The sequence below is a fragment of the Monocercomonoides exilis genome (genome assembly GCF_001643675.1).
Source record: "Monocercomonoides exilis strain PA203 chromosome Unknown scaffold25-1336746, whole genome shotgun sequence".
In the NCBI taxonomy this organism is placed as follows: domain Eukaryota; phylum Preaxostyla; order Oxymonadida; family Polymastigidae; genus Monocercomonoides; species Monocercomonoides exilis.
The window spans coordinates 948,110-973,992 of record NW_027150570.1 but is presented as its reverse complement, the minus strand read 5'-3'; the positions used below and the strand labels follow the sequence as shown (position 1 = coordinate 973,992).

Here is a 25,883-nt window from a genome sequence, read left to right as displayed (position 1 = left end):
ATTTTCCTGAATTAAGAGAGTTGATGTTATTTTGTAATCATTTTTATCTGTATTAATTATGACCACGCAAAAAATTACCATCAATCAGCGTTACGAAATCGATACAAGTGGCTATCTTGGAAAAGGTAGTTTTGGTTATCTTTATAGAGCGCTAGACTTGCAAACAAATAAATTTGTTGCAATAAAATTTGAAAAGAAAGCAGCAGATCATCATCTCTTGGAGTATGAAACAAAAATACTTTCAAATTTGAGAGGAGGTCTTGGAATACCTTCTGTTCATTATTTTGGAGAGCATGGAGATTGCAACGTTCTTGTTATGGAACTTTTAGGACCAAATCTTGAAACTTTATTTCACCGAGCAAACAGGTTTGTGTTTGTTTTGCATTTATGCTCCTTGAAATACTGGCTTTTTTATTTTTTTATCTCGATTCATTTCAATTTTGAGGAGTTTTCCACTTCGAACTGTTTACATGATTGGAGTGCAGCTTGTTCGAAGATTGAAATTTATCCATGAAAGAAATTACATTCATCGTGATATTAAACCTGAAAATTTTGTAATTGGTACAACGAACAGACAGAATGTTGTTTATCTAATTGATTATGGATTGTCAAAGCGATATATTGACCCCAGAAATGGGAAGCACATTCCCATGCGAACAGGAAAAGAATTAATTGGAACACCTCGTTATTGCACTATAAATACGCATCTTGGGGTGGAATACAGCCGTCGAGACGATCTTGAATCTCTTTTTTATGTGCTTGTTTATCTTGCAAGGGGAAGTTTGCCCTGGCAAGGGATAACTGCTCCGTCTGCAGAGCTTCGATATCAGCGGATCGGGGATTTTAAGCTCAGCTGTCCGATCGAAATCGTGTGTGAAGGGCTTCCAACAGTGTTTTCCACGGGGATGGCGTATGTGCGCGGGCTGCCGTTTGAGGCTGAGCCGGAGTATTCGTATTTGGAGCATTTGCTGTGCACAGCGCTGTGCATAGAAGACCTGACGCTCTTTCCGCGTGTCCGCGGAATCCAGCTCACCACCGCACAGCCAGCAGCAGCGAAGGAGAGTGAGTGCAGCAACGACGAAGAGAGAGGCGGAGAGGGGTCGAGCGAGCTGCCAGACGTGTTTGAGAGAGAAGAAGCAGACGAGCAGCAGAAGCGAGGCATGCCGCGCCTGGGGTCTAACAGAAGAGGGTACAAGCTGTCGTTCTCAAGCTCCTCGCGAAAGACATCCCCTTCTCTTTCTGCACTCAATCCGCAAACAGCTTCGTCCGTCTGCGCTTTCAGCGGCCTTCCTTTTTCTTCTCTTTCGAATAACTCCTCTCTCCAGATGAATTCAAGTGACTCCAACCAGTCAACATCATCGTCTTCCTCATCCTCCTCCTCATCATCATATCAAAACGCATCATCAACAGGAGTTAATTCATCATATTCCTCACCCTCTGCCTCTGCCTCTGCCTCTGCCTCTAACACACCATTCACCACAACATCTGCGACACTTGTGTTCAGCTCCCCAGATGCCCTGTCACTGCCTGTGCTGTGCGACATCCCTCTCTTTGGCGAGCTGCAGGAGCAGATTCTGCAGAACGACCTCGACCGCAGCGGAGAAGGAGAGAGCATGCGAGGCGAGTCAGAGAGAGAAAGGGAAAGAGAAAGAGAAAGAGAGAAAGAGGAGGCAAGCGATCGGATGGGTGCTGCCCCGCTGAGCCTGTTTGACCAGCTGGGAATGCAGCAGCGCAGGTTCCACTCGTTTCAGAGGCAGCAGAGCAGGCAGCATCACTGGCAAAAAGGAGAAGGAGGTGGTGGTGGTGGTGGAGGAGGAGGAGAATGGAGTGAGACGATGACGACAGACAGCTCTTCTTGTTTGTCTGCGCTGTCTGTTGGGCACTGCTGGGCAGGAGATGAGCTGGATGAGGACATTCAGGAGGCGCTGGGGCTGGCCAGGCGGATGGGAGAGAGAGGGCTGGAGAGCAGAGAAGGAGCATGTAACACTGGTGGAGGTGGAGGAGGAGGAGGAGTTAGTGGGAGTGGCGGTGGGAGTGGGAGTGGAGGAGGAGGGGGAGGAGGAAATGGAGCAGGCAATGCAGCAACAACAGACCCGTTCAGTAGCACGAGGAACTCAGCACTGGGCGATCAGAGAGGAAGAGGGAGGCGGGGGAGCTGGTTTGGAGATGTGGAAAGAGGAGAGCGGAGAAGCAGAGAAGGAGATGGGGGTGTGCTGGGCAGGGGGTTGGATGGAATGGAGGCAGCAGGTGTATTTGACAGAGGAGATGAGAGTGGAAGAGAAGAAAGCAGAGGGCTGGTTGTGACTGGCTTTGGAGCAGGCGCCTCGCAGCATCTGCGGGAAACGCCTACTGCTGGATTCAGCTTCTACACATCTCACAATTATCCCTCTTCTTCTTCTTCTTCAAATTCTTCCTCTTCTTCTTCTTCATCTTCTTCTGCTGCTTCTTTTGTGGGAACCTCTTTGATATCTAATCCTGCTTCGTCTTTTGGTGTATTATCTTCCACATCATCATCATCTTCTTCTTCTTCTTCTTCTGCACTTTCACCTTCATCTGCTCTCCTCAGCACAAAAAGGCCTCGTTCAGCTTCTCCTCCGCCACTCGGCGCATCCCTCACACCTTCCACCACACCCCTCTATTCCATCCCTGCCTCTTCCATTCCTCTCACCTCTTCCTTTGCCTCTTCTTCCTCCTCCTCCTCCTCTTCTTCTTCTTCTTCTTCTTCTTCTTCTTCCTCTTCCTCTTCATTTGGAGCACATCGTCGTAACTTCTCCACTTCCTCTCCTTTTCTCAACTCTTCTGCTGCTGCCTCGTTCATCCCTTCTCCTCTGATTGGCTCTGTCTCCCCTTCAATCAGCACAGCCCTCCCTTTCACGTCGCCCATCCTTCCACTCGCACCTACTGGACACACACTCACTTCTCTCTCTAATTCTTCCTCTTCCTCTTCTTCTTCTTCTTCGACCTCACATCGCAATTCTATTTCTCCTTTCTCTTCTTCTTCTTCTTCTTCTTCTTCTTCAGATTCTGCTTTTCTCTCCTCCTCTCGTCCACCTTCTGCTCGAACAGAGTCATTTGGCAGTGTTGAAGCAGGCAGCATAACACAACGAGATGGCAGAATCACATCCTCTTCTTCTTCCTCTTTAGCTTCTTCTTCTTCCTCTTCTTATCCTTCTTCTGTCACAGAGCCAAACACTCAGAGAGAGAGAAAGACATCTCCTGGTTCTGTTCTGAGGGCAAAGCAGCCAGCTGGCAGAACTCAGTCATTTCACAGCCAGTCTTCTTTGTATTCTTCCAGTCTCTCACCAAATTCTCCTATTCCAGGTGCTTCTTCATCATCATCATTATCTTCTTCTTCCTCTTCTTCTTCTTCTTCTTCTTCTTCTTCTTCTTCAAACAATAACTTCTCCTCTGCCACGGGATCAGCCAGCAACCAGCGTTCATTGGCACTTCCATTGTCTTCTCTCAACAATTCATCATCATCTTCTTCTTCTTCCTCCTCCTCCTCTTCTTCTTCTTCTGCCACATCCAGCAACCGTCACCCTAAGCACCTTCGCAGCTCTACACTTGCCTCTTTCCCTTCCTCTTCTTCCTCCTCCTCCTCTTCAACTGAATCATCTAATACCACCTCTTCTTCTTCTTCTTCAGAACCTCTTTCCTCCTGCACCATCCAAACAGACCGGCAGACCACGTCACAAGTGCAGAAGAAGCGGCAGCTGCGTCCTCTTTCGCCGACTCCTCTTTTGTCTTCCACTCTCTCCAAGCGCAAGAGCACCCCTGCTTCAATCCCTCTCTCCCCAAAGCAGATCTTCGCCAACCAGTTCTCTAACTCTGCTCTCGTGTCCAGCAACGCCACCACTGCCCTGTCGCCTTCTTTGGCCTCTTCGAATCAAAGAACGCTTTCAAATACTTCTTCTTCCTCCTCTTCCTCTTCTTCTTCCTCTTCTTCTTCTTCTTCTTCAAATGAATTTATTCGCCCTTCAAATCACGTCCGCTCTGCCTCTATTTCTCCTTCGATGAAATCCGTCTCTTCTTTCTTGCCTGCTCCTGGTTCATCTTCCTCTAACACCTCTTCTTCTTCTTCTTCTTCCTCTTCTTCTTCCTCCTCCTCCTCCTCTTTATCCAGACAGTCTGCTACCAACATGCCTCTATCTTCCACTCGCTCTTTCGTCTCCCGCCGTGCTGCTTCTCAGAGCCCAATGTCACGTTTCCACACTCGTTCTCATTCAGAAGTGCCTTTTCCTTCATCAAACACACACAGCAACTCTTCTTCTTCTTCTTCTTCTTCTGGATTGTCAACTTCTTCCTCCTCCTCCTCATCTTCTTCTCCTTCTCCTTCTCTCTCCATCTTTGCCTCTCCTTCAACTTCTGCTTACACCCCTACCATCTCTTCTACCACAGCAATAGGATCTTCCTCTTCCTCCTCCTCTTCTTCTTCTCCTTCATCATCATCATCTTCTTCTTCTTCTTCTTCTTCTCATCCTCTCTCTCCCTCCTGGTCATCAATTATGACTCCTGTCCCATCGCCTGTGAAACCAGAGCGGCATCCATCGAGTTCTTTGTCGACTTCGACGTCTGCTTATTCCTCTTCCTTGTCAAGAGACACAACTTCGCCTTCCTCACTCAAATCCCCTTCTTCTTCTTTGTCTTCTTTATCATCATCCGCCTCTTCTTCCTCCTCCTCTTCCTCTTCTTCCACTTCCTCTTCTTCTTCTTCCACTCTCTCCACCCAGTTCAACACTCCCCATCAAATAACTGCCTCTCCTCTTTCTCTTCTCCAGTCTGAGTCCATCCTCTCTTCCATCCATCCCATCAAGCCTGTCCCAGTTGCCTCTGCCAAATCTCCCTTCGCCCCAATCTCTATCACTTGTCGCACAACTGCTGTGTCCCCGTCTTCTCAGTCAATACACCTCCACCCTCTTTCTATTCAGCAGCCTTCGAATTCTTCCTCTTCTTCTTCTTCCTCTTCCTCATCATCATCTTCTTCTTCTTCTTCCACTCCAACTGCATCCACCACAAACCCCTCACATCGCTCCACCATCACATCCATTTCGCCTGTCTCTCCCATCCGCACTGTCTCCCCTTTCCTCGACACACCTTCCCCCATCCCTCCCCTCGCTTTCCCTCCCCGCGCTGCCACAAGCACTTCACAGAAGCTCGCCCGCATTCCAACATCTTCTGCTGCTTCTGCCTCTGCCCAGCCCCTTTCTCCCCTCACCCCAACCTCTGTCCGCTCCTCCCTCCCTTCTGCAGACTCTTCACATTCTGCTAATTCTGCCAGCTCCCCCAGCTCTGCCACCCCTTCTGGCTCTCCACCTTCCCTCACCTCGCGCAGCATGCCCCACTACTCCTCCACAAAGGCTGCCCTGCGGTGCTCTCCTTCCACTTCTGGTGCTGGCGGTGGTGTTGCTGTGGCTGCCCCGCAGATTCTGTCATCGTCACTGAGCAACCCATTCATGTCAGGCACTACCTCAGCCCTTCTCGCCCAGCGCCCCCGCTCACAGTCGCTCTCAACACCAATGAGCCCTTCCTCTTTCCCCAAGTCGCCTCCTTCTGCAATCTTCTCCAGTTCTACGATGAATTCTTCGAATGACGATTTCACTCTGATTTCCAACCAGTCTGCGTTTCAGAGAGAGTGTGAAAAGGAACATTCTTCAGATGGGCAGTTGCCAAAACTTGTTTCAACGTCAAAATATCCTTTTACATCTCTTCTCTTTTCGACTCCTCCTCAGCACAATCATCAGTCACGTGAAAATTAGATTTTTGTATTTGTTGTTGTTAACATCTTTTTGATGTGGTTTCGTTAGTATTTTTATCTTCCATTTTACTTTCATTTTTTTTTCAATTGAGTATTATATCATGTTTACAGAATTTTGGATTTTTTTCTTTAGATCGTTATTAAACATAAAAGAAATTCGTTTTTATAAATCACTTTATTTCACAAAAATTATTTTCCCCAGGCACACTTGTGTTTCTTGAATTTTAACGAAACAGCAGCGAAATGGGAGAAAAATTTTAATGAGCTTCTTGTTTGCGGAGACGAGCAGTTCCATTGGTGAGATGAATTCCTAACTCTGCTGCGCGTTGACGAATGAGTTTACGTGTGCGAACAGAGCATCCATGAGCGATTTCTGCTGCATATTTCTTTGAGTGCATCATAATCATCTCGAGCTCGTGTGCATTGTTAACAACGAACTTGTAATGTCCATCTGGAAGTCTATATCTTGTCTTTCTGGCACTTCCGTAGCCGATCTTTGGCATGAGAAGTGAACCACGATACTTTCTTCGGCAAGAGTTATCGATACCACGTGGTTTTCTCCAGCTTGGCTAAAAAGAAAAATAATTTCACAATTAAAAAAATGATATATGATGAATTGATATTATATTGAATGTTAAGAAGGAGTAATTTAAGTAAAATACCTTAACTGTTTTCAGCTTGTCAGATTCAAAGCGGGGGAAATGGTTTCTCTTCTTCTTGACAATTTTCAACTAAACAAACAAAGTTCATCAGCGTTTAAAAGCATATGCAAGCTGTATAATGAAAAAAATTAAAAACCTTTCTTGCCATTGATTCGATCTGCTGGCAAATTAGGATATTTCGAATTTTTCTGATTGTGGGATATGATTTTAAACCATTATTCTTTTCTTTCTTTATCTAATGATTTGGGTTTTACTATCTAATTGCTGCATATTATTATGTACCGTTGCATTGCTAAAGTCTAAAACAATTGGATGGACATCATATGATAATGTCATCCCCGCTTATCATGGACAAACGGCTATTTTTGGTCATAATAATATTCATGTTATTGGAGGGGAATCAGATGGAAACTATAATAAATTTTTATTTATCATGAAACAAGACGATTTGAACGTAACTACAAAGAATATTGAAGATTTGATGAATCCTCGTATTGGTCATACATTTGTGAATTGTGTTGAAGGAGCACTTCTTGCAGGTGGAACGTTCAACGGGAATTTTTTGGATGATGTCTGGTTTTTTGATTATGACAGTCAAACGTTTGTCGAAAAACCAAAATTGCCAATTCCTCTTACAAAGCACGCTTGCGCAACAACGACTGATGGTGAAGTTGCTATAATTTGGGGAGGGAAGACAAAATCAACAGAACAAAACGCAAAAGAAATAGAGTCGTTCGAAATGTTTGTTGCGACCAAAAGTTTGCAAGATATTTGAGCTTTTGAACTTTCGATTTAAAATTTTCTCAAATTTTGAAAAATGTTAAAGATAGTAATTACACATTCAAAAAAGTGCATATTAGTTCAAATGAAGTATTGCCTCCACACACCATGACAGAACTTACATTTTGGTTTGTATTTGCTTTGTTTCTTCAAAAATAAGATATCAATATTTATGTTAGGTTTTCGTACAAAAATAAACATATTTTCATTCTTTCAGGAGGAATTTTCAACGAAAACAGCAATCCCACATCTTTATATAAATTAATATTATGTATGCTTTGTTTCACCATTTTTGTAGCAGTTTTTAATTTTTTTTTTACAAACATAATAACATGATAAATATGTTAAACATTGTTTAGCAAAGGAAGGGCAAACTTATAGTGCGGTTTTCGAACGAATGTTTTCCCGCCCTGAAGGGCTTTATTCACGACGCAAGCATTTTGCTGCTATTTTTGGTTCTTCACTTTATTTGTTTGGAGGAAATTCAGCTTCATCTCTGATTGAAAAGTATAATTTAGGTTTGAATGCATAATTAGATCATTTCATGATTCATTATGTTTTATTTCAATTCTCTGAATTGTATTCAAATGCAATTCTTTTTTTTTTTTTTTTTTTTTTTTTTTTTTTTTTGATGAATTTTTTGTTCTCATTACCCTTTCACCATAAAAGCTGATAACACGTTCTTTCGCTTGTCATCGCCTTTAGGAATAAACCCACCACCGCTGATGGACTTTGCCAGCTGTTGCTTGCCGAATGGCTCATTTGTTGTGTTCGGAGGCTATGACATGTCCGACTCAACAATGAATGTGCTAAATGGGCAGATGTTTAGATACGACATCGACCCATGCTACGAGAGCATTGACTGCAAGAGCTGTGTTCTTCGGAAAATGTGCAGCTGGTGCTCCACAAAACACACATGCGTCTCAATGTCATTAGAGACTGGAAAGGCCATTTACGAGCCATGCACCCAACTGATGCACACAGAAGGGCAGTGTCCATCTGAATGTGAGGAAAGCATAGACTGTGTTTCATGTCTGCGCCATAAGGGCTGTGGATGGTGTCAGAATACATTCTCATCCCCCGAGCACTTTGCTGGGTGTCTCCCTGGAAATATCCTCGGACCGACACTTGGCTCATGTGGCAGCTGGGCATATGGCAACGACTCAGCGGTGGAGGAATGCGCAAACATCCGTCTCAACTTTGAGGCATTTGTTGACTCATCATCAAACTATCTGGCAGCCTCTGAACAATATTTCATAAAATGGAGCTTTGATCCTGCTGCTTTTGGATATATCGATGTGTTTGCTGTAGTAAAGGAAGCAAATAAGACAATCGAAGATTTTTATTCAGTTCAATATAACGTTCCAGTCGATAACCCTTGGTTGCATGCTGTCATTCCTGCTGTCGGTGAGGGAGCAACAATGAAATTTCGCTTTTTTGTCCATTCGCACGGAGCACCACATGCATATATGTTTTATGACTCAGAGAACTACGCGATCATTACACCAAAAATGAAAGTGCTATCGCCTGGAAAAGGAGAGACACTTTATGGAACAGTCTCTCAAAAGATCAAATTCGAACGAGGAGGATTCGAAAGAGATGTTTCTGTCACACTTCACCATCTTTCGAATTTGAATCATCCAGTGAAGACCATTGCATTTTCTACTATGGACAGTGAGGTGACGTGGGACGATATGGAGGATGTGTCATCTGCTGACGATTATGTGATATGTATCTCATCTTCAGCGACTGGAGTACTGTTCACAATTTCAGAAGTGTTCAGTTTCCGTTCTGATAACATTGAGCTTGAGTTGGAATCGCCAACGGCTCAAACAATCATTGAGACAGGGGAGCTGATAACGATCAAATGGAAGTGCAACAACAGAGCTGGGCCGATGCAAATTGCTCTATATGTTGTGAACTCCAAAAACGAAAGTGAACGTGTTCAAATTCTTTCGGACAATCAGAATCCTCATGAAAATTTCGAGTGGGAGGCAATTGTAAATGAGTCATCTGAGCGATACATATTTTGTGTGGAGGAGATTGTTACTGGAACGAAAGTGTGCTCATCTGAAAAAACGATCAAAGCTCCGTCTTTGGATGTGAAATACGTTTCTCTCAGAAGCCCAGAGAGAAAGAGAGACAAAGGTTCCGGAGGCCTTAATCTTGTGGAAGGAGAGGAAGTGAACATAACTTGGGAGTATGCAGGAAAGAAATCTAGAAAGACTATTTTGCTCTATAACGAGTCATCGATGCTAACAATTGGAATAACAAAAGTCGACGAAAATGCAACATATTATAAATGGACTGTTCCTATTGGAATGAGAATAGAGAAAGTGGAATCATCATTTAAACAAAGCATTACAAGTTCCGTAAATTCTATGTTCCAGTTTATATCCAATTTGAATATTTCGCAGAGGTTATTTTCTTTCACACACTTTGATGCTTTTTCTTTTTCATCATTCATTCGCAACAGCTCCACTTCATTTCCACCATCAAATTCATTCACACAACCATTACATAACTCGCTTCATCTGCCTCGTTATGCTTCATCGCCAAATACCTTGGCAGACAAAACGGATGCGGATAAATCTGTGTTCTACCGCATTTACGTGGAAGCTGAGTGGCGGAGTATCAATGCAAGCACATCCCCATTTCTCATAATGTGCGCTGGTGAAATGCCTGTTCAGTCAATTGGGAGTGTGGCTGCGCTGAGCGCGATTGCTTTAGTACTGATCGTCTGCCTCTTTTTCCTATGGTGCTTCCACTTTCGTAAATACAATATTGGTTTTAATCCTCTTAGTTAGTTAGCATTTTTTTCGTTTGTTTGCTTTTTGTTTGTTATCTTTATTTTATTTGTCTTTTTATTGTCTTAAGCGTTTTTCAATTTTTGCCCAAACTTTATATTTTAATTTTTGTTAAAATTGCTTCCTTTTAATTTTTATCGGGCGACTTTGCATCTTGTTTATGTACAATATTGCTCAAATTTGCAAGAAGAGTCAAAAAAAAGAGAGAAGAATGTTGTGCATTTGCATATAAAATTGCAAAAACTATTCTTCCTTCTTTTTGATGGATTATCTTGTCTTATTTGTGATACACTATTGTTGTGGAAGTGTTTAGTGTTTTGATATTTTTGTTATGCCGAGTTCTGGTATCGTCCTGTTAATTATGGATACATTAACGATTCTGCAAAGTCGAGTTTTATTTTTTTATTGTTTTAATTTTCTATTGTATATTTAAGTGCTCGAATGAGTTTTCTGGATTATCCTTTAAAAGTTTTCATTTTCGTATGTTGATAGAATTGTTAAATAATTAATTTTGAATGTTTTCCGTTGCCTTATTCTTTTCTTTAAAAATTCGAGAGTTCGATTCATCTCATCAATTTTGTGAATAATTTTTTAGTTGAAATTGCTTTTTTATTTCCTCAAATATCTTTCTTTGTCTTTCAAAGGTTAAGTCTTTAAACAAAGTACATTTTATTTTTTTAGTTGTTTTTTCATTCATTCTGCTCTTTTAAAAATCAAATCCAACAATTAGCTGCTGTCTTCTTTATTTGTCGATCTTTCAAAATCAAGCATCCATCTGCTTGCCGTGTTATAAGACATTCATTTGGAATGACAATCGTTTGATAAACAGACATTGTTGAAATGAAATCATATATTTCTTTGATGAAGCCAAATTTTTCGTTTTAAACGAAAATTTTGTGAAATTGAAGAAAAGTACATTTTGTGGGAAGCGTTAAAAATTTTCATTTTCACTTCCATTTAAAATAAACAATATAATTCTTGAGAAATTTGAAATTTGAAATAAAAAAAAATAGAATAGAATAAAAATAAATTTTAGAATCCTCCACCAAACATCATCCCCATCAACCCTCCCATTCCGCCCATGCTTCCCATTCCCCTCATACTCCCCATGCCGCCAAAGCCAAATCCACCAAATCCTCCCATCCGTCCACCACCCATCCTTCCGAATCCTCTGTCGTCTCTCCTTCCGCCTCTTCTTCCGAATGCCCCGTGCTCTTGGAACAACTTAAACTCGGCTTCTCCTCGCTTCAATCGGACATTCATATACAAAAGCTCCATCTCCATCTGCGACACAAGCTCCTTGATGGATTCGGCAGACGAGCTCAAAGTCTCACTACGGAAGTTGGATGTTCGTGAAATAAGACGCTAAAATTGAGCATTGAAGTATGACCATTCAATTCAGATTCGATCAAGATTATTTGAAAAAAATAGAAAAATAAATATTTAGTGAATGTTTAAAATACCGAAAAAATAAAACAAAAATATAAAGTAGAAAAATATTATTATTATAAAAAAGTTGTTTGATCACACATGATTGTGGGTGTCTACCATTGCTTGCACTTCTCCATTCATCACCAGCTGAGTCACTTTTTTTTCAATGTCTTCGAGTGTGGTGTTGAATTCATCAGCCATCTGCCTCAAGTCAACAACTTTGAATGGTTGGATGTAGCATTTTGCACAAGATACAAATATTCTGTTTAACAGTTTTGTAGCGAACGGCTCAAGAAGTGGAATCACACGAATTGTTTGCTGATGAGAAAAATCAGAAAAGCAGATGCAATTCGAGCAAACAAATAAGAGAAGAAAATTAAAAAATCAAGATCACAGTTAACATAAATAATTAGAAAACAATATGCACATATATGCACATTTAAAGAAAAAAAAAAAAAAAAAAAAAAAAAAAAAAAAAAAAAAAAAGAATTAACGAAGATGCCGATGTTGCTTCAAGGCAATTATTTAACTTATATATGTACAGGTTGAGTATTCAAAATGGTTTCATATGAATGCATACCTTAAATTCACTAACATTTGAAAGGCATCTTTTAAAATCGCGTTGGTAGTATGCGTCGATAGCTTCTTTCATTTCTGGAACATTTTCAGTCATTTTGTGAAATGTTGTGTTGTGTATAACATTATTTTTCATGTGTTGCCGAGAGAACGATGCAAGAATGCATAGAGCAGCAATAATTGCAATGTCGGTGCATGTAAGAAACTATGTGCAAAGCATTGAATTTTTGTATTTCGAATTTTTTAAGATATTTTTATTTATCAGAAATATTAAAATAAAATTTCCTATAAAAAATTACAAACCTCGTTAAAATGTCCTTCAATATCGATTGTGCATTCTAATAAACACCTTGCAGCCTGAAAGTAATCTTCGTTCCACAAATACACAATTCCAGCTCCGCACTGCGCTATGGAACTTATCACTCGATGGTCTTGTTCTGACATATCAAGAGGAGCTGAACCAATTTTCGATACAGCATTGTAAATTAATGATGGATTATGTCCGTACACTCCGCTTCTTATCAAATTTACGCAAACTTCTAATTGTTCCTTCAAACCAGAAGTATAGTTGCCTGAAGCTGCAAAGTTAGCCTGAGCAGCCTTCCAATCTCCCATCGATAAAGCATGTTCCCCAAGCTTCACATGTGTTAAATAAGTGCCTTCTCTTTCGAGTTTGCCTTTATAAGTTGATAAATCCTCTGTAAGACGATCCAATTCAGCCTTAGCTTTCTCTTTCATTCCATCTGTCATTGTATTATTAACAGCAAGTGAGCAACCAAGTATGCGAGCTTTTTTACAAAAGCTTTCAAGCTTATCCGGATTATATCCATCTTTAAGTTCGTTGTATGCATTTTTGAGAAATGTATCAGGAATACCCTTTAAATTAGAAGATATCAATTCAATTCGTTCTGTTTGCATATGGCCCTTATATTGTGCAAGGTAGTCGCTAACTGACATTCCTAAAAGCTCTGATACTGAACTTGAAGCTGATTGTCGAGAAGATGACATTTTCGTATTGATCTTGAACCTTCATTAATTAATTTCGTTCGATAATTATTGACTTTCTTTTTTATTTCAATTTTTTTTAAAGAACGAATGAATAATGTTATAAGGAAAAAAGAATTAGATGAAATATGCACGGAAAAAAATTTTTTGAAGATGCAAGTTTTTTCTATTAATCTGAAAATTGAATAGAAATTTGATACATAATTATTGTGATGAATTTTTAGAAAAATATCATTTAATATTTTAACTATTTTTATCAGTGAAAAATCTCAAACTGTGTTTGTCAAAAACATTGGTTAACAATCGTTCAATGAGAAAATATGGGGCAAAATTCTTTCATTTTTGAAAAAAAAAAAAAGAAAAGAAAAGAAAAGAAAAAGAAAAAAAGTAAAAGAAAAAAGAAAAAAAGAAAAGAAAAGAAAAAAAGAAAAATAAAAGAAAAAAAGAAAAAAAAAATTGTTCCAAAATTTTTTCACAACTTTATCATGAGAAATCTTTCATTTGCATACTTAAAAAATACAGAAAATTTTTCAAAATTTAGAAAAATATTTGTCAGAGTTGAATGGAACAAAATTTTGAAAGCAAAAATTTTCGTCCCATATATTCAAAAAAATGAATATTATTGATGTTCAGGAAGGAAAATTGTAAAAATCAGATTATTCAATATGATAATATCTTTTCGAAAATGCTCTGAGCTGAATTTTTGTATGAAACATTTTCGACTACGAAAATTTTTAATATTCTCAAGTTTTTTATATCTGCAACTTGATTTGACGTTTTTATTCAAATGTTTTTCATTGATGCAACAATAGGGAAATTTTCGGAATTACAAAAAATACTGATGTTCATTATTTGTTTAATAACTCCACCAGATCAAGCATTTTCCAAAACAAAATTGTTGTTGGAGATTCGAATATGTGTTATTCTTATTTGAAAAGTCGCAAATGTTTTGTTTTCAGGATAATAAACACATCACTTTTTTTTATGAATTCTTTCAACAGTCACTCACCATTTATGTTAATTGTTAAATGTTAGTAATAGAAAATCTATTATAATTGCGGTTGTTCAAGTGAAATAAATTTGTCTATTATTTTATTAGAAATGTCTTTCGTTTTTTCAACTTTTAGTCCATCTTTATTTAGAACAGTTTTTTCAGGATTTGTACCAAAATGGAACTTGCACTTCATTTCACACTTCTTGTTTCGAAACACTTCTGAAACAAAAGTTTCATTAATTCGTTCCTTCTTCAAAGCATGCGAAATGAGAAAAATGAAAATTCCTTCAAACGTGCGAATAACAAATGCACTCATCTGCTCACCGAGTCTTGTCTGCCTAATTCGAACAGAATACAAAAGGAAAAAGGTTACTGAGAAAAAGAACATGTTCATAACCAGGAAACAAGAAAAACAAGTCATGGAAAGACCGAAAAATTTGAGAGATGAAAGAAAGGAAATCACACTGAAAACGTTAGAGCCGTTGTTGCGAAAGTTTGTCATTAAATGCCTTTTTATTAATTTCATTCTTCTTTCATAAAAAGGCATTGCGAGGAATTGATGGTCATCTCTTCAAGATTGAGAGACGTAAAATGAATGAATATATTGGAACAAAGCATTATTACCTGGATAAATATTTGACTCAATATGTGAGCGAAAAATATTCTTCAATGATCTTCTGTGCTAATGAATTAGGTTATCATGCACAAAAAGACACAAGAAAGGTGAACCTTATAGTCTGAACAAATGAAAATTGTGTAATTGATCACACGCCTGTTGACAGAGGAGAAAAAAGGTTATCATTGCTTCATTGTATTTCACTTGATTGTACTTTTGTCCCTCCTTGTTTTCTGGTACAAAAACCGTTCAACACGAGATCCCTTCGGTCTCTAGGCTATCAAATAGGAATTCATTGTAGCGTGGAAATCGGAAATTCGTCTTATTTCACAAAGGAGTGGTTTGAAAACTGGATTGAGAAAGTTTTCATTCCTCATGTCAACATTTAAAGAATGATTTTGCCAGATAAACAATCACAGGCAGTGTTGATTCTTGATGGCTGCAGAATCCACCTATCGGATAATGTATTGACTCGTCTTGCTATTGAAAATATTTTGTTTTTGGTTTTTCCTCCGAATGCAACACACTTGTTGCGGTCATTGGATTTATTAATTTTTTCACTTTGGAAACTTCAAATTCAACAGGTTGGATCTGGTTCAACACACGATAGTATGGAACAACTTTTGTGGGTTGCAGTGAATGCCATTCTGCAAGTTTCTTCATCGATCAACATTTTTTCTGCTTTTGAAGAAAGTGGACTTGTGAATGATTTTCACAAAATTCCATCAACAGTTCGAATTATCAAAGAAAGTTTCGAAAAAGTGATCGAAATTGTCAAATTGGACATCAAATCATTAACGCTTTCATGTACAAAAAACACAAGACAAACAAAGGGATGTGAATGGGGAATAATGAACATCGACAGAATGCCAGTTTATTTTGGACTTCAGCAAAAAACAATACTTGGTGAACAATAGATATGTTGAAGAGTTTTTATCATTCGAATTTAATCGCGCATTTCAAAAAAAAAAAAAAAAAAAAACATGACATTAAAAATAAAATATTTATCAAATCTTTGATTTTCAATATTTATGTATTTCAAAAAAAATCAACAATTAACGAGAACAGTGAACATCTGAATTGATCTTTCAAAATATTCCGAAATTCAAATATTTTCATTTCAATATGTGCATTGAGAAATTCCTTTCGATTTATTTTCAAAAGTCCCAAATATTAAATATTTTGATCAGATTTCTGTTCCCTCTCACGATACATCACTAGAACATAATGTCAGATTTTTATTTGTACACAGTTTTTTATTGGATCCTAATTTTTTTCTCATATTTATTCAAAAAGAAGGTTGCATTCGTTGAGATATTTTTAAAATAAATAATATATTACATTAAGGTTGTACTCTCAATGTTTTTGGAAATTAATTCTTCAAAAGAAAGAACTGAATTTTTTGAATTTTATTTTTTGATCAATGATTTGCTCGTATTTTCACCAACTTTTGAAATAGGGTGTTTTCCTTGTAGGCATTGTTTTAAAACTTTTCTTTTATTCATTTTTTGTAATTTTTAACTTAAGAATCTTTTTTCACTAGTTTTCACATCTCACCTTTTTTTATCAAAATTTAAGTATTAACAAGAAATACGATTAATCAGAAGGAAAGCTGTGTGTTAATGATGAATAATAATGAACAGTATCTTATTTATAAAAAATTTTTGTTAATCATATTTGTGTGAAAAGAAAAACGTGAAAAATACAATTTTTTAATTTTTTGTTTCTGAGAAAAATTCATTTTGTTATTATTAATTTCATCATCAGAATTTTGCAATTCTAAATTGCATATTGAGCGTGCATTGAAAATTTGGAGAAAGAACGACAAATATCTACAAATTTTTGTTTTTGATAAAAAATAGGTGAGATGTGAAAACTAGTGAAAAAAGATTCTTAAGTTAAAAATTACAAAAAATGAATAAAAGAAAAGTTTTAAAACAATGCCTACAAGGAAAACACCCTATTTCAAAAGTTGGTGAAAATACGAGCAAATCATTGATCAAAAAATAAAATTCAAAAAATTCAGTTCTTTCTTTTGAAGAATTAATTTCCAAAAACATTGAGAGTACAACCTTAATGTAATATATTATTTATTTTAAAAATATCTCAACGAATGCAACCTTCTTTTTGAATAAATATGAGAAAAAAATTAGGATCCAATAAAAAACTGTGTACAAATAAAAATCTGACATTATGTTCTAGTGATGTATCGTGAGAGGGAACAGAAATCTGATCAAAATATTTAATATTTGGGACTTTTGAAAATAAATCGAAAGGAATTTCTCAAAAAATTAACCAATATGGGGGAAAATATGGACTTTCAAGCTTTTAATGCACAAAGTTTGAAAAAATTGTTTCACATAAAACATTTTTTAACTTTACCAGATCTCAAAATAAATTTGATTTTGATATCCGAAAACAGTCATCTTTGAAATCAAAACATCAAGTTTTCCAACATTTCACGAATGTCAAGAAATGGAACCATTTTTTATTGTGTTTTTTCGATATATTTAAGTCAATGAAAAGTGCAAAATTTTTCTAAGAAAATGCCTGAAGTCAAATATTTTGTCCCATTTTAATATAAATTGAAAAGAAAAAAAGAGAAAAAAATATTTAATTCATTATAATTTTACAGAGCAAACTTTCACAAAAGTTGAATTAGCATTTTTCGTTCAAAAATATTCATATCTGGGTCATTCTTTGTGAAAAGTCGTAAAATTTTTTTTCCAGTTCTGATTTAACATCAGAATTATTGATCAATTCCTTCAATTGGATCCTTTCAAGTGAACAAAACACAAACCAGTTCATTTTTGAAATAACTATTCGGTTTTATTTGCATTTTGATTTCTTAAAAAAATGCAATAGAAGAAATTGAACAAAAATCAAAATATTTTTTTTTAAACCAGAAAAATATAAAGGTGTTTCTTTTAAAAAAAGAAAAACTCATCTTTGAAAATTCTGATTGATATTAATTTTTAAATGTTGAAATAATGATTTAAACAATTACATTTAAAAAGGAACAAAAACAAGATTATTGGAAACAGTATCTATTTTCAAATTTGATTGAAAACAAGAAAGATGATAAAAACATGAAAAAAAAAAGATAAAAAAATAAACTCTCCGGATTGAAAAATCGCGCTATTCAAAAAAGAATAAAAAACTTGCCATTGAAAACACAGTTGAAAAGTTGTTTGGAAATTCACAATATCTATTTTTTCACTGATTTGAAAACAAAAAAATTAGTAAAAAAAAGTTTGACAATAATATAAAAATACAAATGTAATCAACAAAAATTAAATATATTTTTGTTATGAAGGTGAAACCGGAAAAAACATCCGGTGATAGACACGTTAAAAGTTCTTTTATATAGCCGACAAAATGCTCTGAACGAATGCATATGAGTCAAAAATGTAAATGACAAGAGATGAAAAAAGAAGGAAAATAATAAAAAAATTAAACTCACTTTTTAACAATTTTGTTAAATGATCACATTTTCTAAAAGACATAAAACTTTTAAAATTCTAATGTTCAAAACATTGAAAATCTATACAGAAAACATTTCTTTGATGATTTTCAAAAATTTGTCAATTGAATGTAAATATGAAAATTTCAAAGCAAAAACAACTGCCTAAGAAGTCGATCCATTCAATTCAACTCTTGGTGGTAGTATCGCTTCCTTTTCTATGTTAGCATTATTTGAAACATTTTGTGTTTGGTTTGTATGCTCAGAATGATTCGTTTCAGTTTGTGCAACTGGAATTGCTGAAAAGCCTTGATAGGAAACTGGGTATCCAGGGTATCCACTCATCACAGTTGAATTTGGAGCGGGAAATACACTCATTCCGGCATACCCTTTTCTCTTTCTCGACTGCTTTACAACACAAACAACAGTTACAATAACGGTTATCCCGCCAAATAATAGAATCGCGCTCACAACACTGACAATTACTATAATCATTTTTGTAACTTTACTAAGTCCATCATCCGAGTAATTGAGATATCTGAAGTCAACATTTTGTTGAGGAGAATATTTCCTGGTATTGTTTGGTCCGGGATATTCTAAAGAAATGTTGAATTTTGCTGGAAATGCATCCTTGTCAAGTTCTATTTTTGTGAACGACGAATTATTTGCATCAAAATCAAGCTTTGTAATCTCACTATTTGTTTTATGCACACACAGCTTCACTTCACATGGCAACAAATTTAAAAAATAAACAGTCATAGCATATTTGTTTGATTTGGTTGATTGATTTTCGATCACACTCAAAATTTCTGGAGTGAAAAATGGCTCTCTGCCCCGAGTTAACGAGGGTCCTGTTGCACGGCATTTTCTCAAATCAAAGAAATTTCCCTTTTCATCTGTTCCATAATATTCATAAGTGTCAGTTGCACTTACAGTTCCATCACCGATGCACCTCAATCCCCTTCTTGAATAAAAGTTTTTCTCGATATAATCAGTAGAAAATTGAACAGTGTTCAATTCTAGTGAACCTTGATCCATAAACAAAGTACCAAACTGTCCAGAGAAATAGCTATCGTGAATATTAGTTGTACAATTATTCAGTTCAATAAGGCCATGATTCCAATCACAGATCTCATTATCAGACAAATCCTGATATGAATCCCAAACTAGTGAATGTGAAATATTTGCAGATTGAATCGATATCCTAGATAAACAAGCACTGATTACCGGCTTTCCTTCAGAAAGCATTTCACTTTCATAAACAAAATATACACTTATTTTCGTATGATTTAGCGAAAAAGATGCGTTATTCAAAATGAAAGCAACAGGAAATGTGCTCTGTTTCCAACCCAACGAAAAAGCAATGCGCTCCACAGACAAAGTAGCATTATCAACTTTGAAGCAGTATTCATCATTACTATTGCAAATAAGGCAACCTTTATCCGAGCTTTCGGAATTGAAAATTCTAATTTCTCCTCGAAGAAAATCAATCTTTCCTTCGTTATAGTCCCCAAATCCCATGGAAATATTTCGATTTAAAATGTCATCGGTCTTCTTCAACAAATATTGAAGTTCTCTACATGGTATTTGCTCCGTTCCACAAACTTCGTTATTTGTACCATTTTTCGAACACACATAATATGTCTTTGCATCAGAGTCACAAATGACTGCAGGAAAGAGTATGAAGAATGCAATATTTGTCAAACAAAATGCAAACATAAAAATAATAAAATATAAATAAATAATGGGCCTAATCAAAAAACAAAAAATAAATTTTTCATTTTAATTTTTTTTCATTTTTTCTATCTATCTATCTATCTTTCTTTTTCTTTTCAGTGAATTGAAAGGCAAAATTTTAGAAATTGATCGTTAAAGTTATTGGAATATTCAAGGAGGCAACTGATAGTAACAAAAGATTCATGATGCTTGTTCGAAGATTTAAAAACATCTACGTCATCAATGCAGACAGAAAGATTTATCAATATCCTTTGAAGCAGTATAGAAAACACATTTGCAAATGAGAATCTTCAGAGGAAATAACAAATACAAATTATTTCTCGCTCTAATTCTTTTCGATTCCTAAAAAAAGCGAAAAGAAAAAATAGACAATACAAGCTCAAAAAAAAAAAAAAAAAAAAAAAAAAAAGAGAGAGAGAGAGAGACTCTCTGTGATGAAGGAAGATTTAATTGAGCTGAGAGAAAAGAGACTCGAGTGCATTTACACAAGCTTCAATGACACACAGCATCATGAGAATCAAAAGTAAAACATCAACCCGAAATCTTCAAATGATTTTTTGATAGACGAAATAGCTATTTTTCTCATTCCATGCGAAAGAAGTTTTCATATTTGTTTATAAGTTCAACTTGCTTTTTGATGATATGATTTTTAACTCAGATTTATTCTTTATTTCTTGGAAAGTTAAAAAGTTATCATTTCTTTCCCGCAAAAATTATTGTTCAAGATGAAATTGCCTTATTTTTGAGAGATTTCTTGTAGTTGCTCAACAATTTCAACAATAATTTTCCTCCTCTTGGTTGAAGCAGAACACGAAACATATGGATTATTCAAATATGAGTGTTTATTTGTCGAGTATTCAACAATCAACATATATATTTATTTCTATGCTTGCTAATAACATCACTATTTATTGTGGACTGAAAAGCTAGCAAACGGAAAAGCAAACATTATCTTATGAAGTGAAAATATTTCAAATCATACAAAATAAAATGATATCAAAAAATCTGAAAAGGTGTTAGTAATAAGTAATAATAAATTATTAAGAACTAAAACAGATATTTTTTCCAAAAAACGTAATAGTGAAAAGTTCAATTTTCCTGATTATTTATTTATGATCAATTTTGCCATATACTAAAATTATTGATCCAAAAGTGAAATTGATATGCCGCACGTCAGCTTCTCAAAGAAATCGTTTCTTACAGCGATAGACGAACCTTCATATTGTTTGCTGTAAATCTGTTTTCGATGAAATAAATTTGTCCATTTTTTGATGAAAAAATTCTTATTTTAACTATTTTTGTAGCCGATGATCAAATCGAAGCCTTATTTGCTCGTCTTGGAATGGAAGCAATTGTCAAGGAATTGGCAGAAGGAGATGTATTTTCATTTTTGAAAACAATAATTTATGATTGCTTTTTCCAATTTCACTTTTCAGAAAGAAATTCAGCTGGAGTTCATGGCAAATCGTTATGATTTGAGTGGAATGGAGGGAGTTGTTCATGAAGTTAGGTGCTTTCTTAAAAAAAGTGAGCCTCTCTTGATCACTTCAAAACCAGCAACACTGAAATTTTATGTTGATAAATCGGTATCAATTCATTCATTCACAAAAAAAGTTTTTGATATAATTTGTGAATTGCATTTAGGCCGAGCCCATCCGCCCTTTTGCCATTGGCGCTGTTTTAAGGGGAATCACATTTACCAGTGAATTATATCAACATTTCATTGATCTTCAAGAAAAACTTCACGACAACGCGTGTAGGAAACGAACTCTTGTTGCCATTGGAACCCATGACTTATCTACTATTGAACCACCTTTCACATATCGCGGAGAGTCTCCATCGTTCCGTTTCACACCTCTAAAAACAACTCTTGTCGGACCAGCTCCAAACGACAAAATGCCTGATGATCTGAACAAAACTGCAAGTGAATGGTTTGAATATTACGAAACGAAGAATCTTCCTTTAGGAAAATACATCCATCTTGTTAAAGGCTCACCGGTTGTTCCAGTTATCAGGGACAAAAATGGAGTTTTGTTGTCTCTTCCACCAATTGTGAATGGGGAACACTCAAAAATAACTCTTCAGACAAAGGACATCTTTATTGATGTTACTGGCACTGATCTTCAGAGAATGACAGCCGTTATGAACGTGATAATCACTTCATTTGCCGAGTACTGCACCGGCGGTGTCGAAAGCGTTGAGGTTATATCGTCTCATCCATCATACGCCGATGTGCTCTCGCCTTTGAACACACCCGCTCTTGAACCAAAAACATACCTCTTTCCACGGATGGCCCCGCTGCACATGGATCTGCCCGTGTCGTTTGTTAACGGCTTGCTGGGATTGTCACTCACTGCGAACGAGATGATCGGATTTCTGCGACAAAAGCAAGTTCTTGCCAGCCTTCCAGAAGGTGCAACAGGCAACGAGACCAAAGACATCTCTCTGAAGGCAGTTATCCCGTGCCACCGAGCAGACGTGCTGCATCCCAATGATCTGGCAGAGGATGTGCTCATTTCGTATGGCGTAGACAAGATCGTGCCTGTCTCAGCTGGTGCTGGGCGAGGTGGTCGGTCTTCAATTGGCCAACCATTGCTGGCTGAGGAGGCTGTTGAAGGTGTTCGGATGCTTGCAGCAATGGGCGGATATGTGGAGATGTACAACTTTGTGCTTTTGTCTTTGGACGATGCCACAACAAAGATGAGGAGAAGCAGCTGTGCGTGCAGAGGTGCCTGCTGTGGAGAATGCGAAAAGGCCAAAGAACCATGCGATGGGACTGAGCCTTACGTGTACAAATACCCTGCCCCCGTTGCTTCATCTGCTTCTGCTTCAGCATCATCATCATCAACGCCTTCTTCCTCTTCGACTGGCTGTGCCTCGCTGTGCCGCTGTGGAATGATAACCACGCTGAATGGAAAGACCATCGACACAGGCGCTGCCAGAACATCGCTCCTTCCGTGCCTGCTTCTGTCCCTGTGCCACAACAACCACCACCCAAAGCCCATCAGCCTGTTTGAGGTGGGCGATGTGGTGCTCCCTGACATTTTGGGATGCGGAGGCACCAGATGCGGGAAGAAGCGGACAGCACATGCTCTGAAAGGAGAGAAGAAGTGCGAGGGCATCTGCGGACACGGCTGCTGTGCAAACAGGAAAGGATACGATCTTGTCCCATCGTCTTCGTCATCCAGCAGCTCAGACTCGCAGACAGAAGATATTATTCCTCCATGGGCAGCAGCGATGCATTTCGAAGAGCCTTCTCTTTCAGGCACTGTGCCATCTGACAGCGGCGCGCGTAACGAGAGGCGTTTCTGTGCAGTGCGGTGCGGAAACGATGTGGAAGTAGAGGAGATGATTCCGCTTTTGGCACACATCTTCAGCCACTGCCGATGTGTCTTTGCAGACGATAGGGTTGACCCTGTTGAGATGATCAATGGAATGAAGGAGAGAAAGCGCAGCTTGATTGAAGAGGACAAGAAGGAGAAAGAGAGGAAAGAGAAAGAGAAGAGAGAAGAGACAGACGAAGAGAAAGAGAAAGAGAGGCAGCGGAAGAAGGAGATATCCCAACCGATTCCAGCCGTGTGGCAGATGATTCCTGTCTCGCGTCTTCTCCCTCAGCTTGCAAAGGACCCTTCCGTCTCCCTGTGCCGCTGGCTGGGAGACACTGCGTCCTTCGTGGAAGGGAACATGGCTATCCTGTGCCTGACTGACATGGGCGAGCTGAATGAGCCACGGGATGTGCCGCTTGTGCAGATACCAGTGGGCATCATGGGTGTTGTCAGACCAGATGTGCTCAAGGACTTCACAGTGCACACACTTGTCACTGCTGTCGAGCTGAACCTCGAGCCATTGCTGGAGCGCTTGCTGTAGTGGAGGCACAATCAGAGTGACGAATTTATTTATTCTTTGTCTATTTGACTATCTTTCGATTTCTTTTATCTTTAAAATTAAGTAGTTAAACACGAATATTTAAAGCATGTTTTTGCATTTATTCAAAACCAATTTATTGCGTTTTGTCAGTTTTTGCTCGTTTTTGATTCTTTTCATTTTAAGTGAAGTGATAAATCCAAAGTTGGAGAGAAGACTTGAAAAAAAAATTCGTTATGAAAAACTTCAATAACTTGAATTGAAATAAATGAAATTCTTTGCTCCAGAGCATATGCCTCAAACAAAGGATGCGAAGAAAATGAAAACGATCATTTAAAGAATTGCATTCAATCACATGCAAAGCATGCAGACTGTGCAAACTTCTGCTGAGAAACACGAATCAACTGAAGTGAAATCACAAATCAATATCTCGAATGCCTCGACGGATTCGACGATGACCTCTCTGAATTCCTGCGATATCCTCCGTCCTGATAGGAGTCTCTGGAATACGAGCTCTGCCTGTTACTGCCACTACCTCCACTGCTGCCCCCGTCTCTTCCACGGCTGTATCTGTCAGTGTTTGAGCCTCTCCCTCTGTTAGACGCCCAGATGTCAGTCACACGCGGTGGCTGGTTGTGAGGCGGTCCACTTTCTCGCTGCTTCATCAGCTGCTGCCTCAGCTCTTGCTGCCGAATACGTTCGGTCTCTGCATTCTTCATCTCCATCCGCTCACGACGGATGACAGAAGTGAGGGATTCTGAATGTAATTATTGTGAAGAAATTAAATTAGAAAAGAAGATTAAAATATGGATTGATTTCACAAAAATAAAATAAATGAATGAAACAAAATAAAATAAATGAACAGTTGCTTTTTTAATTAACAAAAAGAAAGCTTTTTTCAACAGAAAAAAAAAAAAAAGAAAGAAAGAAAAAGCAGCCTCCAAAGTCGTTGACACAAACCAATTTCGTTGGTGTTGATTTTCTGTTTCCATCCTCTGTCATCGATGCATCTCATTTGCACTCGCCCCAAATCCACATAAGTTGGTCCTTTTTTTTCCTCCTTTCCGTCTTTTTTGATTATCGTCGTTGTTTTTTGCTTTTCCAGAACGCTGAAGATTCTGTTTTGAACACGAATAGCTTCTCTGAGTCTGTTATCCATGGATTTTGCCTCTAATAAATTAAATTATTTAAGATTAGATATAAATCGAGAAATAAAAAAGTTAATATTTGGAAAAACGCAAAAGAATTTAACACTGTTTAAATAAAAAATTCATACTGAAATTAAATGCATTTATTCCATCTTCCCTAATCACATGATCTTCATTCTCATCGATGTTTTTGTCATCCTTCAATGATTCTTTTGCACTTTCCAAAGTGCGCTTGTGAGGTTGCAAATCTTCATCTTCTTCATTTTCATCATCCTTTTCTGTTGAATCCTTTTTGTCTTTCTCTTCATTCTCCCCTTCTTCATCAGATTTTTCTTCGTCTGATTCTGAATCTTCGTTAATATCGCTGGTTTGATCTTTAATTTCATCAGCCGAATTTGAAAAATTAGGTGATGCTTCCAAAGGTGGAGAATCAGTTCCAGCAGCTGGTACAAGAGCAGCAGGAGGGAGTGCAACAACATCTGAATCAGTCGTGAGTCCCCGTTGAGCGGCTTCAAAATCAGAAAACTATACAATAAAAGCATACAATCCAAAAATACGAACTAATCAACAAAAATTTGCATACATCTTGAAATGTTGTGAAGTGAAGATAATTTGAAGGATACACAATTTTTTGTGTTCCAAGAATCATTCTTCCTCGTCCAATAGTCCAACTTTCTCGCCCAATTGACCACGATCGCATTGGATCTCCATTTGTTAACGGGTCATCGTTTCTGCGACGATAAAACCCACCAGTTGACCCACGATATTGAGAACCTCCTCCAGCTGGAGTGCCATGGCCTCTTCCTCGACTGTCTCGATAATTAGATTGATATCGTTGAGGGGTTTGTAATAACCCTTGTCCATGCCTTGAACTTCCGCTCCTTTGATATGAATTCGAGCGATTTTGATAAGACATTTTTAAATATGGGATAATATTTCACCTTAATTTATAGCATTAAGATCACCAGCTTTCTGTTTTTTGAGGTTTTTTGAGAAAATTTTCGGAATTTATACTCAACTTTTTTCGAATATATAAGAAGTGCAT

General features: G+C 37.6%; 7 protein-coding genes across 7 annotated transcripts; 3 read left to right on the top strand and 4 right to left on the bottom strand.

Annotated features, from left to right (window-relative positions):
* Positions 1-58: 58 nt before the first annotated feature.
* Positions 59-5,962, top strand: MONOS_8257 (putative Casein kinase; the record flags this gene model as incomplete). The annotated part of the gene is made up of 2 exons (XM_067878651.1): positions 59-366; positions 446-5,962. The coding sequence occupies 2 exons, from the start codon at positions 59-61 to the stop codon at positions 5,754-5,756; spliced, it is 5,619 nt and encodes a 1,872-aa protein (XP_067726678.1). The 3' UTR covers positions 5,757-5,962.
* On the bottom strand, positions 5,860-6,611 carry MONOS_8256 (putative 60S ribosomal protein L32-2). The gene is made up of 3 exons (XM_067878650.1): positions 6,554-6,611; positions 6,418-6,486; positions 5,860-6,324 (listed from the first exon to the last, which is right to left on the bottom strand). Exons 1-3 carry the CDS (start codon positions 6,563-6,565, stop codon positions 6,013-6,015), a joined length of 393 nt encoding a protein of 130 aa, XP_067726677.1. The 5' UTR covers positions 6,566-6,611; the 3' UTR covers positions 5,860-6,012.
* Positions 6,612-6,850: 239 nt separating this feature from the next.
* MONOS_8255 (uncharacterized protein) lies at positions 6,851-10,730 on the top strand (the record flags this gene model as incomplete). The annotated part of the gene is made up of 5 exons (XM_067878649.1): positions 6,851-7,175; positions 7,244-7,325; positions 7,377-7,468; positions 7,557-7,715; positions 7,867-10,730. The coding sequence occupies 5 exons, from the start codon at positions 6,851-6,853 to the stop codon at positions 10,002-10,004; spliced, it is 2,796 nt and encodes a 931-aa protein (XP_067726676.1). The 3' UTR covers positions 10,005-10,730.
* A 67-nt stretch (positions 10,731-10,797) lies between these two features.
* On the bottom strand, positions 10,798-13,034 carry MONOS_8254 (putative COP9 signalosome complex subunit 1). Its single transcript, XM_067878648.1, has 4 exons — positions 12,315-13,034; positions 12,016-12,216; positions 11,535-11,753; positions 10,798-11,369 (listed from the first exon to the last, which is right to left on the bottom strand). The coding sequence occupies exons 1-4, from the start codon at positions 13,017-13,019 to the stop codon at positions 11,037-11,039; spliced, it is 1,458 nt and encodes a 485-aa protein (XP_067726675.1). The 5' UTR covers positions 13,020-13,034; the 3' UTR covers positions 10,798-11,036.
* Positions 13,035-17,577: 4,543 nt separating this feature from the next.
* MONOS_9914 (uncharacterized protein) lies at positions 17,578-19,832 on the bottom strand. Its single transcript, XM_067880456.1, has one exon. The coding sequence runs from the start codon at positions 19,806-19,808 to the stop codon at positions 18,255-18,257; it is 1,554 nt and encodes a 517-aa protein (XP_067726674.1). The 5' UTR covers positions 19,809-19,832; the 3' UTR covers positions 17,578-18,254.
* A 1,123-nt stretch (positions 19,833-20,955) lies between these two features.
* On the top strand, positions 20,956-23,934 carry MONOS_9913 (putative phenylalanyl-tRNA synthetase beta chain). Its single transcript, XM_067880455.1, has 4 exons — positions 20,956-21,050; positions 21,131-21,204; positions 21,263-21,412; positions 21,471-23,934. The coding sequence occupies exons 1-4, from the start codon at positions 20,990-20,992 to the stop codon at positions 23,691-23,693; spliced, it is 2,508 nt and encodes an 835-aa protein (XP_067726673.1). The 5' UTR covers positions 20,956-20,989; the 3' UTR covers positions 23,694-23,934.
* Positions 23,844-25,754, bottom strand: MONOS_9912 (uncharacterized protein; the record flags this gene model as incomplete). The annotated part of the gene is made up of 4 exons (XM_067880454.1): positions 23,844-24,447; positions 24,651-24,860; positions 24,967-25,363; positions 25,422-25,754. 4 exons carry the CDS (start codon positions 25,752-25,754, stop codon positions 24,113-24,115), a joined length of 1,275 nt encoding a protein of 424 aa, XP_067726672.1. The 3' UTR covers positions 23,844-24,112.
* Between the last annotated feature and the right edge of the window lie 129 nt (positions 25,755-25,883).

Excerpts from the sequence above, each read along its gene's own strand:
- MONOS_8254 (XM_067878648.1), bottom strand. The coding sequence starts at position 13,019 with ATGTCATCTTCTCGACAATCAGCTTCAAGTTCAGTATCAGAGCTTTTA. Across the intron at positions 12,217-12,314 it reads TTGAAGGACATTTTAACGAG|TTTCTTACATGCACCGACAT; the intron begins GTTTGTAATTTT and ends CTTTGCACATAG. Across the intron at positions 11,754-12,015 it reads CAAATGTTAGTGAATTTAAG|CAAACAATTCGTGTGATTCC; the intron begins GTATGCATTCAT and ends TTTTCTCATCAG.
- MONOS_9914 (XM_067880456.1), bottom strand. The coding sequence starts at position 19,808 with ATGTTTGCATTTTGTTTGACAAATATTGCATTCTTCATACTCTTTCCT.
- MONOS_9913 (XM_067880455.1), top strand. The coding sequence starts at position 20,990 with ATGCCGCACGTCAGCTTCTCAAAGAAATCGTTTCTTACAGCGATAGAC. Across the intron at positions 21,051-21,130 it reads GATAGACGAACCTTCATATT|CCGATGATCAAATCGAAGCC; the intron begins GTTTGCTGTAAA and ends CTATTTTTGTAG. Across the intron at positions 21,413-21,470 it reads AATTTTATGTTGATAAATCG|GCCGAGCCCATCCGCCCTTT; the intron begins GTATCAATTCAT and ends AATTGCATTTAG.
- MONOS_8256 (XM_067878650.1), bottom strand. Across the intron at positions 6,325-6,417 it reads ACAAGCTGAAAACAGTTAAG|CCAAGCTGGAGAAAACCACG; the intron begins GTATTTTACTTA and ends TTTTCTTTTTAG.